Here is a 13,795-nt window from a genome sequence, read left to right as displayed (position 1 = left end):
ATTTATAGATCAAAGACTGAAAAATCAGACTGGATTTTCAAGCACCCTTAAAGAAATCGAAAATAAGAACATTTGCTTCAGTGGTAAAGAAAAGTTCAACATCAACATCTTCAAAGAAAGAAGTAGTGAAACTCAAAGCCCAGCGCAATATTTTTGGGCAACTCCTTTTGCTAGCTATTAAACACAACATTGACATGGAAAAAGTACTACAATATCCACTAAGTCCAGTACCATGGTCTCTGGGAACACCAGATGGCCTTCCTCTCAAAACAAGTAAGTCTACACTTCTACATAGAATTGAAAGAAAAGACTGTTTGGAAAGAGAAAATATACCAAATGATGAATCTACATATATTGTAAGATGGAAATGCACTCTTCCACTCTTTGACAGAGATTCCAAACACATATAGTGAACTTGCAGAGAGAATATTTTCCTGTCTACCAAAAACAAGTTCTGTCCACTTTGTAACAGACACATACAAATTTGATTCAATCAAAAGTGCTGAACGACTAAGAAGGGGTTCCTCAGAGGATAACGATTGTGTGATTGGAGAAACACATTAAACTCCCCCGTAAATGGAAACAGTTTTTATCCAGTGAGAATAACAAAAAGGCCTTAATGAATTTTCTGAAGACAGAATGGGAAAAAGATCAGTATGCCCCAAAGCTGAAAGATAAGCAACTGTTCTTTGTAAACGAGGAGAGATGCTATCTTTTTACAAGTCCTGATGGAGAGTTTGTTACCACTTGTCTTGTTGAAGAATTGTATTCTACACAAGAAGAGGCAGACACTAGAATTATACTCCATTGCCTTTATGCCTCCCAACAGTCTCACACAGCTAGAATAGTTGTAAAGTCACCTGACACAGATGTTTTCCTCTTACTGCTGTCATACTGTGATGCTATTGACAAGGTATTGGTTTTTCAGACTGGAATTGGAAACAATAGACGCCAGATCAATATAAAAAAGATGGTAAGATTTATGTCCAAACCCCTTAGAGATGCCCTATTGGGTCTTCATGCTTTCACAGGATGTGATACCACAAGCTCTTTCGCAGGGAGAGGAAAGGTCAAAGCCCTGAAACTTCTGCTGATAGATGAAGATTTGATCAAGCTATTCTCATGTTTTGGAACGACACAAAATGTATCAGAAGGTGACATTCTAAAACTTGAGGCATTTGTTTGCCGATTGTATGGAAAAGCTTTTACTAAAAGCGTTGACGAAGTAAGATTTGAAAAAGTTAGCGAGACATTCAACAGCAAAGGAAACCTTCTTTCATGTAGAAGCGGTATAGACCTTCCTAAGCTGCCTCCATGTAGGAATGTTCTTGTACTCCATATAAGCAGGGCAAACTTCCAGACTTTGATTTGGAGAAGAGCATCACTTCAAGTACCCAACCTCCCAAGTGTTGACAGTAGTGGATGGATCAGTGATGGTTCGGGTATCCTAGATATCAAGTGGCACAGTGGTTCTTTCCTGCCAGATGAATTATCAGATATAGTCCCTAGTGATATCAATAATGAAGAAGAAAATGACAGTTTATCTGATGGACAAGGTGATCACAGGGAAGAAGACCGTGATTCGGACAGTGAGGATATCAGTGATTCTGACAGTGCAGAAGATAGTGATTCGGACACAGAGTACACAATCTAAAGGCACTTTATAGACTGTACCTTATTCAGAAGAAAGAAACTAGTGTTCAAAGACTTAAAGATGCCTGATCTTGCAGACCTAATGTCCTTATTTAATCTTTGTGTAAGAATTTTAGCGATTATCTTCTTAAAATCTGTTACCATATTGATACAGTTTCACTTTTAAAATGCACTTTTATCACAAAATGTATGAATCTGATTCTTTTAAACTATTTGCTAAATTAGAACAATGAATTATCTTATATTTCATGCTAAAATTATGCATTTTTTATAAATGGGATTCACAGAGCAGCCATTTTATTTTTATCAACCTCACCCCTAATTTATCAAAGGGACTTAACCATATATTCTGAAATTGCAATAACTCCCAATGAGTATGGGTTTTAGCCTCTAATTTTATTTTGGTGTTGTTCACAATACTAAAGTTTTAAAAACTTAAGGCTCATAAAGAGCCCATAATAGATTAAAGGTTTATAGTTGTCGCAAGAGTCTATTATTTAGTCTTCGTTAGATGCGTTTTTATTTCTGAAAGGGTGAAAAATGAACTTTTATGGCAAAATTGTTTTAATCTGATCTTTCTAAATAATGCACCTAGTTACAGCAATCATTTCCCTTACATTTGATGCAAAAATAATGCATATCACGTGACTAGTATTCACACAGCAGTTGTTCAAAGCAACCCTACCCCTATTTTTGCTAAGGGCCGCAACTCTTTGTTTTCAAATCAGCATAACTTCTGAAAGAGTATCAATATTGGGCTATAACTTTTTTTTTGTGGTGGTCAAGATACTACTGTTTCAGAATATATAGGCAGACAAAGTGTACATGGGGGGGGGGGGGGGGGGGGGGTCCGGTAGCCCCCAGATCTATATGGCTTGTTGTTTTATTAATGAATTGTTTGATTTTGTAAGTTTTGTTCACTCATAGAAACCATAGAGCCCTAAAAAGATAATGTTTACATGTGCCCTATCCTTTTAATAGTATTACACAATTAAGGGACCGGACATAATCTGTGATGAACACATTCACCTTATAAAGTCAATTGTTCAGCATCTAAATCATCTGACATAACACCTATCGGAGATGGTGGGACACATTTGATAGAAACACCCAAAATAATGGAATAACTACAGGCAACTGAAATATTACATACATGTACCCAGTTATTCTAGACTAGAAAAACAGCATCTAACTGGTACGACATATTTAAAGAACACGCCTTATATGAGCCCTCATCTTTAACAAACTGCTTCTTTTCCTCATTATTTTTTGTATAATATGTACCATCCTTTAAACGAACTAATTTTCACACCAATCATGGGTTTCATTTAGGACAACACCTGAGCTGTGCAATACCATTAAAGGGAACGCTATTCTATCATAAAGGGGTTTCCACAAACGTCACTTTCCAATGGGCTGGAGAAAATGCGAGCAGAACATCTTTCTCATTGGATTAATTAGAGATCTGATCCCACAAATTCTAAGAATACATCATAAATACATGCTGAAGTGTTTCCATTATAGGACCTTCTCATTTTATATATATATATATATATATATATATATATATATATATATATATGAGAGAGAGAGAGAGGAGAGAGAGAGAGAGAGAGAGAGAGAGAGAGAGAGAGAGAGAGAGAGAGAGAGAGAGAGAGAGAGCGAGAGAGAGAAAACCTGTTGTTAGATATAGAACTAAATTTATCCAGGTTTGAGTAGTATCAAATGAACAATAACAATTTGCTTGCTATCAATTGGGTATGATAATTTTCTATTGTAAACACTACATTCCAACAGATCTAACAGACCTAGCTACCCATTCACTTTTGGGTGGATAGAGTAGTTGAAAAATAAAATAATAAAACAAAAGAAGATTGGATTTTCACATAATTTTTATATAATGTCATAAGCATGAATGTAAGTATAATACAATAGCAAGTTTTTAGTGATCACAATGATAAAATGAAAATAAAAAATCTACTAAGAATGAAATGATGATTTCTTATAAAGCTATGTCAACAGTACTATGAGGTTGCTCCTTTTTTACTATCACGTTTCTTTCCTGACTTTTGTGTATTATCACTTCGGGGCCGTTTCGTCCTGGATGCTGCATTCTTGACTTGGCGCACAGCTGCAGAGTGTTCCTGGGTCTGGTTGAAACTTGGTCTTACACTAGAAACACCAGCCCATTTCACGGTGCTATTACCAGGAGCTTGGTAACTGTCATAGATTGAAGTATTTGAACAATAATAGACAAACTCATATAAATGGTAAGGGAAAATAGAAAATCATTAAATCTTAAGAGTGGACAGATGTGCATTGATAGTTTTATTCAACTACTATTAACATGTAAAAACTAAAAACATTACCTTTGATACTACGCCTATAATTTATCTCAGAAAAATGTAATAAATAGGCATGGGGTTAAAGTAACCCGGGTAAACTACGGATATAGTCGGTGTTAGGGTTGAGTGAGTTAATACAGCATTTATAAAGTGCAATATCCATTAAATATCCTTAAAGCACTTTCCAAGGGGTCTCTAGCCAACAGCAACAATTAATATGTAGAACACCTGTTAAGCAATATTGCAATTTTTTTTTCGGACAGAGACAATGCTGTTAACAGCCAGGTACTCATTTTACACCTAAATAGAAAAACATCCAATTTTTAGACTACACAGATAAAAAACTGCTTAATATTAATTGTTGAGCACACTTATAATGAACACATAAAACATACTGATGAAAAAATAAACAAGAAAAAAAGAGCATTTATGATGAACAATATCCACTAAACGTGCTAGAGCACTACACAAGGGGTCTCTGGCCAACAGCAACACTTAACATGTAGGACTAGACACGACACCTGTTAGGTGATCTTGCATTTTTTTCTCACAGAGACAACACTGTTAATAATCAGGTACTCATTTTACACCTGAGTACAGTGAGAGAATGTGAGTAAAGAGCCTTTTCCAAAGACTTGAACTATGCACCACCCAGAGCAAGTCTCAAACTCCGAACCTTCCGGTCCACAGGCAAGAGTCATACAGCTAGACCATATGACCGCACAATAACAAACCCATGTCTGTATCCCAATTTCTCCTTCCTCTTAATTTTGCATTTCTCCTTATAATAGAAACGACTGATTTTGTAAGTAATCCAAACCCATTGAATCCTTTGTAACATATTGCTTTACACAACTTTAAAAATTGTCACTTTCAAAACAAAATTGCATAACCACATTTCACGCATTTTTTTGAAAACTTTTGAGGAATCATAAATTTTTTATTTATTATCAGATTTTGCAGATCAAGGTGTCATTTAACTTAGAATACAAAAATCTGTGCTGAAAATTAAATTGTTTGCAGATTGCTTTTTATTCTCAAAGTAGGTTTGGAGTGCCTAATATAAGAATTTTTTTTCTCCCCATTGTTGTTCTTTATATCCGAACATTGAATACGGCCATCTCCTGAGTCTCGTATTGTCAGAATCGGAATGAATAAGTCATCATTAATTGAATTAAAATTTTAAAATATTGGAGATATAAAATTCAAGGTTTTATGATTTTACATTCATTGGACTCAAAAACATTGTAACATTGATGTCAGTACCGTATAAAACTAATTTTATCCATGTTTGAGTGGTATCAAATGAACAATAACAATTTGCTTGCCACCAATTGCACACTTTTCTATTGTTAACAGCTTTCCAACAGATCTAACAGACCTAGCTTCAGATTCAGAATTCAGATCCCATGATGATATGAACCTTGAAATCATTATTCTATTTAAACCGACTTGTACCTGAGGAAAGACTTAGAAGATCTCTAATATCTTATGATTTGAACCTTATGGCAGAGTTACCTTTAAAGCATTCAATTCATGTTTTGATTTTGCAAAACTGTGCTTTGATTATGGAATTCTCCATTTACAAAGAACCAAATGGGTACGAAATTGAGATCTTTACAAAGAATCCCAGATAAGAACTGTTTAGGAAAGTATATCTATACAAATGATGAATTCCATTCATTGTAAAGTTATTGACTATTTATGAAATGGAGATGATTTATTAGTTTTTTTTGTTTTTTTTTTTTTTTTTTTTTTTTTTGTTTATTATTAAAAAGTAGCACTACGAGGATTTTGGGGGTGTCTATTCTTAAATATACATGTGTATATCATTAGGGTATGTGTGTGAGTTAGGGTGCATATATATTATGGTTGAGAATGTGTGTGTCACTGTAAGTATAAAAATGTACTGTCAGTGAGTACTTCCCATTGTTACTCTGCACTAAACTTTATTATTTCTATTACTATTATCATTATTATTATTATTATTATTATTACTATTATTATTATTATCATAATCGTCATTATTATTATTATTATTATTATTATTTATTATTATTATTATTATTATTATTATTATTATTATTATTGTTATTGTTATTACTATAAAAAAAAATTTATTACTTTTATTATTACTTATTAAATTTTAACACATATCAATCCTTTTTGTCTTATGAATGAAAAACATTAGTCCTCTATGGAAAAGAAAATTGTGATTAACTATGAATCAAACGATTGGAACAATGAACTATTATGCAATAGTCAATGTTAGTATAAGTGACCCAAAGCATCATCCTGGTTATATGTTGGAGCTAGCTGCACATATTTGCATGTTTGATAATCCAACGTAATTTTGAGCCTATTTTAACATTGTTGTAATGGACTATAATTTGCATTCGTTTGAGAGTAAATCCATTACAACAATGAACCCATAAAAATTTGTGTTACCAGACCTGCAAATAGGTACACGTCGTGTTGATGGAGTAAACTAGGCACAGAAAACCGAATTTCAGATTTAAATTATGATTTATTATTTTTAAAATGAATATGCATTAAATTCATTGAGGAGAACAGAAGTAATTTCTTTAAAAAAATTTTAAAAAGAAATGTCTTTAAATCTCTCAAAGGATTGTAATTCTAATCAATTTAGCTTTAAATTCGGCTTTCAGTACCTGGTCCACACCAACACAATACCAGGTTGAGGTGATGAGTCACGTGTAGTATGTATAATAAATATCTTTACCCAGGGTGACGCGTGTCCAGTGGGTCTTTGGACAGCAAAACAGAGATGACTGGAGTATTTGTGTTAACTTTTAACCTGCAAACCAAATAAAAAGGTGGAGAAATAATTAATTGTTTGTTTTGTTTTTTAAAAAGGAATGAGAAATGAAAAAAAAGAAAAAAAAAAGAATGAGACAAAGTATACAAGCAAGTAGGTACAGAAAACATGGTGGGCGCACTGTAAAATTATATCAAAATTTCATTATAGAAAAAAACAAAAACATTTCCAATCATTATTTGTTTAAAAGAGGGGGGGGGGGGTGTGAGAATGTTGATATTACAAACCGATTGATAAAGTCAAAGAGAGTAGCTGTTACTTTAAATGTAGGGGGGGGGGGGGAAACAACCAATCATCATCATAATAACAATGATGCTGTTTTCATAGAGAAAGCCTGTAATCTATTTTTACGGTCTCACCATTGTTAATGTAATGCTAAAATAGCAAATAAAAGAAGAATTATTTGAGGTATGGCAAAAGCAACTTTTCCTTTCTGATTGACCAACATACAATGAAATGAAGAATTTACTGATATTACCAATTCTCCTAAATGAGAGATTGATGCAAAGCAACTTTTCCTAGCTCAGTGATGATGATGGCAATTTGTCAAAAAGGAGGAAAGTCTTCAGAAAAGTTCTATTTAAAATAAAATGCCATAGTTGAGTAATATATTACTCCTAGTGCTGTGTATCCATTATTATCATAAGAGATATAACTTATTTTTGTAAATCTTTAATGAATTGTCTTTCTTTAAAATGATTTTAAAGGCCTAAAATATACAATCTTCATCAAGGGATTTTGATTTAATTTGGGCCAAAAGGCCAGAAGCTACTTAGTTTGTTTTTACTGGATTATGGATTCATTTTCAGCCAAAGTAATTTGTAATTTAAGCGCTTAGAGTCTGGTGTCTCGGAGTTATAGCGCTATATAAGTTTTCAGCATTATTATTATTATTATTTTCCAGAATCTGATGCCAATAAATCTAATATGTATGTGACGCATAGCCTCAATCTGGAACAATAATGATGACAATCATACACTTAAAATGTAATTCATAAGTCAAAGGATTAGCATTACTAGAGAGATTTTTTTTTTTGTTTATATTTTTTTCAGATTAGGACAAAACAAATCTCATAATTTATAAGTTTTCTGTCTGGTTCGGGGACAGCTCAATGGTGGAAAACCTACTAGCCTAACAAGCAAAGAAATTATATCAATCTTGGGTGGCTGGGTGGGGTTCCGGACCTCCCATAGTGGGCAGGGGGGTACATACTGTGTCTTCTATCCCCTTAAATCTATTTTCCAACATGCTTTCAGTCTTTGACTTGGAATGAGATTACTTGGTTTTGTCCTGGCCATGGCCGGAGTCCTAGCTGGGAGGGAAACTGTCAAATGCATGGTTATTGTTTTGGGAGATGATATTTTTTTCCTTGTAAATCATCTCTCTGTTTTGTATTATTATATATGTTATTTTGAATGTATAATGTAAGCATTTGAGTGTATTCCTCTTTGTTGGATTTTGTACTTGTGTCCGGATGAGACTTACAGGTGATCTCAAACTAAGTACATTGGTGGTATGCTCTTGGAATCTGCATCTGATCCCTATTTGTTCCCAGCTCCCCTACATCTTACTTTTTCTTGGGCGCTTTAATTGTAATTCTTGAACTTTTTACTATCCCATTTTCTTCCTTTTTACTGGCGCTGATATAACCTAAATATGTTGCAAGCACCGTAAAACCCTTAAAAATAAAAACAACAATCTTGGGTGGAGACAACACCCCCACCCCCACCCCATGATTCCCCCTAACTATCCAGCAGTAATTAAGGTACTGGGTTGACACGATCTGGTGGAAAATGCGTTCCAATCTGTCCAAAAGTAGCAAGTAATCGCTAGTGTCCGTTTAACGTTACAGGTACTGGAATAATGCCATTTCCATAGACCACATTATCCTGAAGGACTATCACTGTTTCTTATTTACCTGACATGAAACCAGATTGAGGCAATTAGAAACATATTAACATCAACTAGCAAAAAAAAAGACTGGAATAGCCAAGCTCACGTGTCAAGTCCTTCCTTGATGGGTTCCCAGTAATCCTCAACCCTCAGTACTCCAATCTGTGTGATCTGATGTAAATTCTAGAAAAGAGGAAGAAAATTATATCTATGTCAAGCTTAACTGACATATTCAGTTTATAATTATATATAATTATAGTGCAGCTATACGGTCTTGTGGTATGACACTCACTTTCGGATCGGATGGTCCTAGGTTTGAGCCTGGCATCTGCGCATAGTCGAGTCATTGGAAAAGGCTCTGTGCTCACATTCTCTCACCATACTCAGGTGTAAAATGAGCGCATGACTGTTGACAGCGCTGTCTCTGTCAGAAAAAAAGTGTAGTATCGCCTAACAGGCATCATGTTTCGTTCTACATGTTACGTGTTGCTGTTGGTCAGGGACCCCTTGTAAAGCATTTTGAGGACATTTAGTGGATATTACGCTATATAAAAGCTCAATTTAAAAAAAAAATTTTTACAAGAATGTATATAATTATACTACATCTTAATTTGAGAAAAAATAGAAAGAACAAAAAATGGGGGAAGGAGGGTGGGCAGATTGAGTGCTGTTGTGCACACTCCTGAAATTATTGAGACTACCCATGTACTTTAAGTATGGACATTTATGAACAAATGCGTAATAGATTACAATGCAATTGTCGTTTTATAATAATACAAAATAAGCTTTTTACACCATTTAATCAAGTATAATAATTTTTAAAAACTGGCTTGTGAATAAAAGACACTCCACAGGTGTCATAAACTTTAAGAACTGGAAATTTGATTCCTAATGGCCAGTTGATGAATAAATATACCATTGTGAATTGTATTGAGTGAGATAACAAAAAACAATATATACCGAAAAAAGGTGAATGTATGTGTGAGAGAGAGAGAAAGAGAGAGAGAGAGAGAGAGAGAGAGAGAGAGAGAGAGAGAGAGAGAGAGAGAGAGAGAGAGAGAGAGAGAGAGAGAGAGAGAGAGAGAGAGAGATAGAGTAGATGAGAGAGAGAGAGAGAGAGAGAGAGAGAGAGAGAGAGAGAGAGAGAGAGAGAGAGAGAGAGAGAGAGAGTAAGAAGTTGTGTGTATTGGTATCTATAATAATTTATTTAAATGCACTTCCACTGCTAGAGGGTAAAAAGTTGAAAATGTCACCGATTCAAAGGTACCTTGGATTTTCGTTTCAAAATCTCAACACAGGAGATGGTCTTTGAAATGGCATCCCCTGTCCCAAACCATGTAATATGACGCACTTTTTCATCCTATGAAGAAATAATATATGTAATGCTGATTACATAGTCATCAAAGCCTTAAAAACAACAAAATTCGAATAAGAGAAGGTCCAGGGTTTGAGACCTGCTCTCAGCAGCGCATAGTGGAGTCCTTGGGAAAAGGCTCTTTACTCAGATTCTCTCACCGTACTAAGCTGAAAAATGAGTAACTGTCCGTCAACACCGTTGTCTAAAATAATTATAATATCCCCTAAGAGGTATCATGTTTCGTCCTAAATGTTAAGTGTTGCTGTTGGCTAGGGGCCTCTTGTAAAGCACTTTGAGCTATATAAATGCTCTAGTTTTCTCTAGAGATGTAGATTTTAACAGCATGTTTGATGACTTTAACAGTAGGATTGCTTTGAAGAAATGAAATTTGTAAGAAACAAGACAAATAGAGAGTACATATCTGGAGGCAGAGAGATGAATCGTATATTCTCTTTGTATATCTACCTGTATAAAATCATAGAAAAACAAACCAGACTTGTAAGGTTTATGATATTAAGTTACATGAATACAATAATTATGGAAAATGGGGTCAGAAAACTCAATCAGTAGAGAAACCTTTTACAATCAAGTGATGCTGAAAGTTTATTTTGAGGCTCTCTCTCTCTACCTAGAATTGACTGACTATTAGCATCTTCTTATAGTATATCTGGTGGAAAGAACTCTGTACTGGACCAGTGTCCTATTCAGAGGGTAAAAAACAATTGATATGTTACTGTCTGCTTTACACCTATGAATTGGGATTGACTCCAAGTCATTCCAATCCATTACTGTTGGAAGTTTCAATGATGAAGGAAAGCGTGATATTGTAGTTTGGCTTTTCCAATTTTAGAGGCTTGACGATTCAAAGGAACCATGAGTAGTGTCTAACTACCAAAGTTTTTTTTTAATTTTACGTATTAGGTAAAAATTTTACATGAACTATCAAGTCCTCCTCACCTCCATTGAAGAGAAAGCAAAACCTAGTAGATTTCGTAATTTGCTTCCATTCGCCACTCTCATTTCAACAGCTCCATCCACAGAAAGAAGTGGTGGGTCATATACCTTTTTTGTATCACCTTTGGTGTAGTTTTCCATTGTGAAATTCTATTGAACAGATTCCTGAAAAAATGGGAAACTGATAAATGACAATGACCACCATAAACTAAATAATGGTGGCATTTTTATGCGCCTCCGTTGAATGTGGAAAATATAAGATACCATTTTTATGCATAGCCATTTAATGCATTGTGTCAAAAATAGACCCACACAAAAAAAGAAGTGACTCTTCTTTTTACTGTGAACAGACCTATACGCCAGTGAATTTCAAATAGTTTTAGATTGTAGTTTAGCACACTGCTTAGTGATTGTTTGTTTGTTTGTTTTTAAGGGTTTTACAGCACTACATTTAGGTTATATCAGCGCTAGTAAAAAGGAAGAAAATGGGATAGTAAAAAGTTCTAGAATTACAATTAAAGCACCCAAGAAAAAGTAAGATATAGGGGAACTGGGAACAAATAGGGATCAGATGTAAATTCCAAGAGCATACCACCAATGTACTTAGTTTGAGATCACCTATTAGTCTCATCCAGACACAAGCACAAAAAACCAACACAAGGAGGAATACACTCAAATGCTTACATTATACATTCAAAATAACAAATATAATAATACATAGAGAGATGATTTACAAGGAAAAAAATATAATCTCCCAAAACAAAAACTATGCATTTGACTGTTTCCCTCCCAGCCAGACTCCGGTCAGGGCCAGGACAAAACCAATTTATCTCATTCCACGACAAAGACAGAATGCAAGTTGGAAAACAGATATACGGGGATAGAAGACACAGTAGGTACCTCCCTGCCCACTATGGAAGGTCAGGAACCCCACCCAGCCTGTTATATCTTTTAAAAAATGAATAAAGTAATCCAACTAAGTTCTAACATTAAATTACGCGATTTATTACTTCCACCCTTTCTACTATTTTTCTCTTTCTTTTTCTCGTTCATGCAAGTTGCCATCATTACAAGACAAAGACAGAAAGCATGTTGGAAAAAAGATATAAGGGGATAAAGACACAGTATGTACCCCCCTGCCCACTTTGGGAGGTCAGGAACTTGTGAACGTGTTTACTTGAAAAAGGCCAAAGGCCGAAACGTTGTTTGTTTTGTGTTGTTCATTCATGAGTCAGATTTACTCCCTTTATTTTTGCCCCATTACTGATGATGATAATGATATAAAGTAGTACAAAATATAATAATAATGGTACCAATGTTGTTTTTAAAAAATCAAATTAATAATGATTATTTTATCATTAATAATAATATTATTATTAATAATAATAATAATCATTATTAATTTGATTTGATTTTTCCCATTATAATAATAATAATAATAATAATAATAATAATAATAATAATAATAATAATAATAATAATAATAATAATAATACATATGTCACAATATAACTTTTGTGATGATTAAATACAAAACACAGAATCAATAATAATGAATAAGGTGGATTGCGCTTGCGCAAAGGAGGTGCATAAAAATACAAACGATCCGTTATTATACACTATCGCCGAAGGTGCAGAAAAACACTACACTAAATTATACCCTAATTTAACCATGATCGAAAGGGATTCTAAACTGCCATTGATTTAAATATAAAAACAACATCAAAATATAGACCGGATAATTCCTCCTGAATAAATTTTAATAATAATAATAAAATGGTACCAAAATTAGCCACCAAGCCTTAGTAGACACAAATAACGCCATAATGACTAAAACAGTAAAGCGCCTAGCGCTTCAATTTTCCAATGGCTAATCGGCACCTGTCTATCGGCTGGAATCAGACTACCTACCTATGACTAAAATAATAATAGAGTAAGGCAATGTGTAAGTGTAAGTTGGAAGAGGAGTCTGCTACTGTATTATTACTTGAATACTTACCTGCAACATGTGCCTGTGCTATATCTTTAAAACAAATCAGAATCTGTTGTAGCCATAAGCCATAATAAAATAGATACTGTCATCGAAACGATACTCTGATGTTTAAAATCAAATAATATATACGAATTGCGTGAGTAAGTAAGATTGTAAATTAAAACAGCCTCCAAATTGAACATGTAACAAAATGAACTATAAATCGAAAACCGAAAGTAGGTAGTGCTTGCTTTTTTGTTTCCAATGTCGAAGATCGCAGAGAATGGCTGTCAACTAGTGTTGGGTTATTTGATCGCTTTTACTCGATCGACGACCGAGCGCCAAGCCACGAGTCAGTGCTCGATCTCAATGCCGGAAGAGCGAGTTAGTAAAACGATCACTCGATCGTAAAACGATCAAGCGGGTTGTGAGCTTGAGACGATCTTGACACGTGAGACGAGCTTGAGACGATCAGGATTCGAGCGAGCGGAGGGGTAACGAGTGTTTTCGAATCATTTCAAATTCAAACGATCACAGTTTGCCATCCGATACCAATCGCCAATGTTTGCACACGGTAGTCTGTGGTTCTGGGTACAGCTGGGGCGACCATCCCCAACCCAGCGCGTCCACAGGTGGCGGATCGTGGAACGGCCTACAGATCCTGATCTATAGGTTAGCTGTAAAGCCGCGGACCAACTGGCGATAGTCGTGGAGAGTGAGGTTGGGTAGTCTGGCAGCACAGCTACACATACAAAATGCCTCATATACTCTATGAAGGGAC

At 34.8% G+C, this 13,795-nt stretch overlaps 1 protein-coding gene across 1 annotated transcript; it reads right to left on the bottom strand.

Annotated features, from left to right (window-relative positions):
* Positions 1-3,527: 3,527 nt before the first annotated feature.
* Positions 3,528-13,269, bottom strand: LOC144966411 (ribonuclease P protein subunit p25-like protein). Its single transcript, XM_078902829.1, has 6 exons — positions 13,042-13,269; positions 11,046-11,207; positions 9,999-10,091; positions 8,838-8,914; positions 6,742-6,816; positions 3,528-3,873 (listed from the first exon to the last, which is right to left on the bottom strand). The coding sequence occupies exons 2-6, from the start codon at positions 11,181-11,183 to the stop codon at positions 3,678-3,680; spliced, it is 579 nt and encodes a 192-aa protein (XP_078758955.1). The 5' UTR covers positions 11,184-11,207; positions 13,042-13,269; the 3' UTR covers positions 3,528-3,677.
* Positions 13,270-13,795: the final 526 nt, after the last annotated feature.

Source organism: Berghia stephanieae, chromosome 2 (assembly GCF_034508935.2).
Source record: "Berghia stephanieae isolate SIO BIC M18660-M18661 chromosome 2, UCSD_Bste_1.3, whole genome shotgun sequence".
NCBI classification, from domain to species: Eukaryota; Metazoa; Mollusca; class Gastropoda; order Nudibranchia; family Aeolidiidae; genus Berghia; species Berghia stephanieae.
Note: the sequence above shows the minus strand (reverse complement) of the source record. Positions and strands in the feature narration are given on the sequence as shown.

Bases quoted from the DNA above. Each gene is read 5' to 3' on its own strand.
- LOC144966411 (XM_078902829.1), bottom strand. From the start codon at position 11,183: ATGGAAAACTACACCAAAGGTGATACAAAAAAGGTATATGACCCACCA. The intron at 6,817-8,837 runs GTGAGCTTGGCT...TTTGGTTTGCAG, and splicing joins ATCAAGGAAGGACTTGACAC to GTTAAAAGTTAACACAAATA. The intron at 3,874-6,741 runs GTAAAGATATTT...AATCTATGACAG, and splicing joins CTGGACACGCGTCACCCTGG to TTACCAAGCTCCTGGTAATA.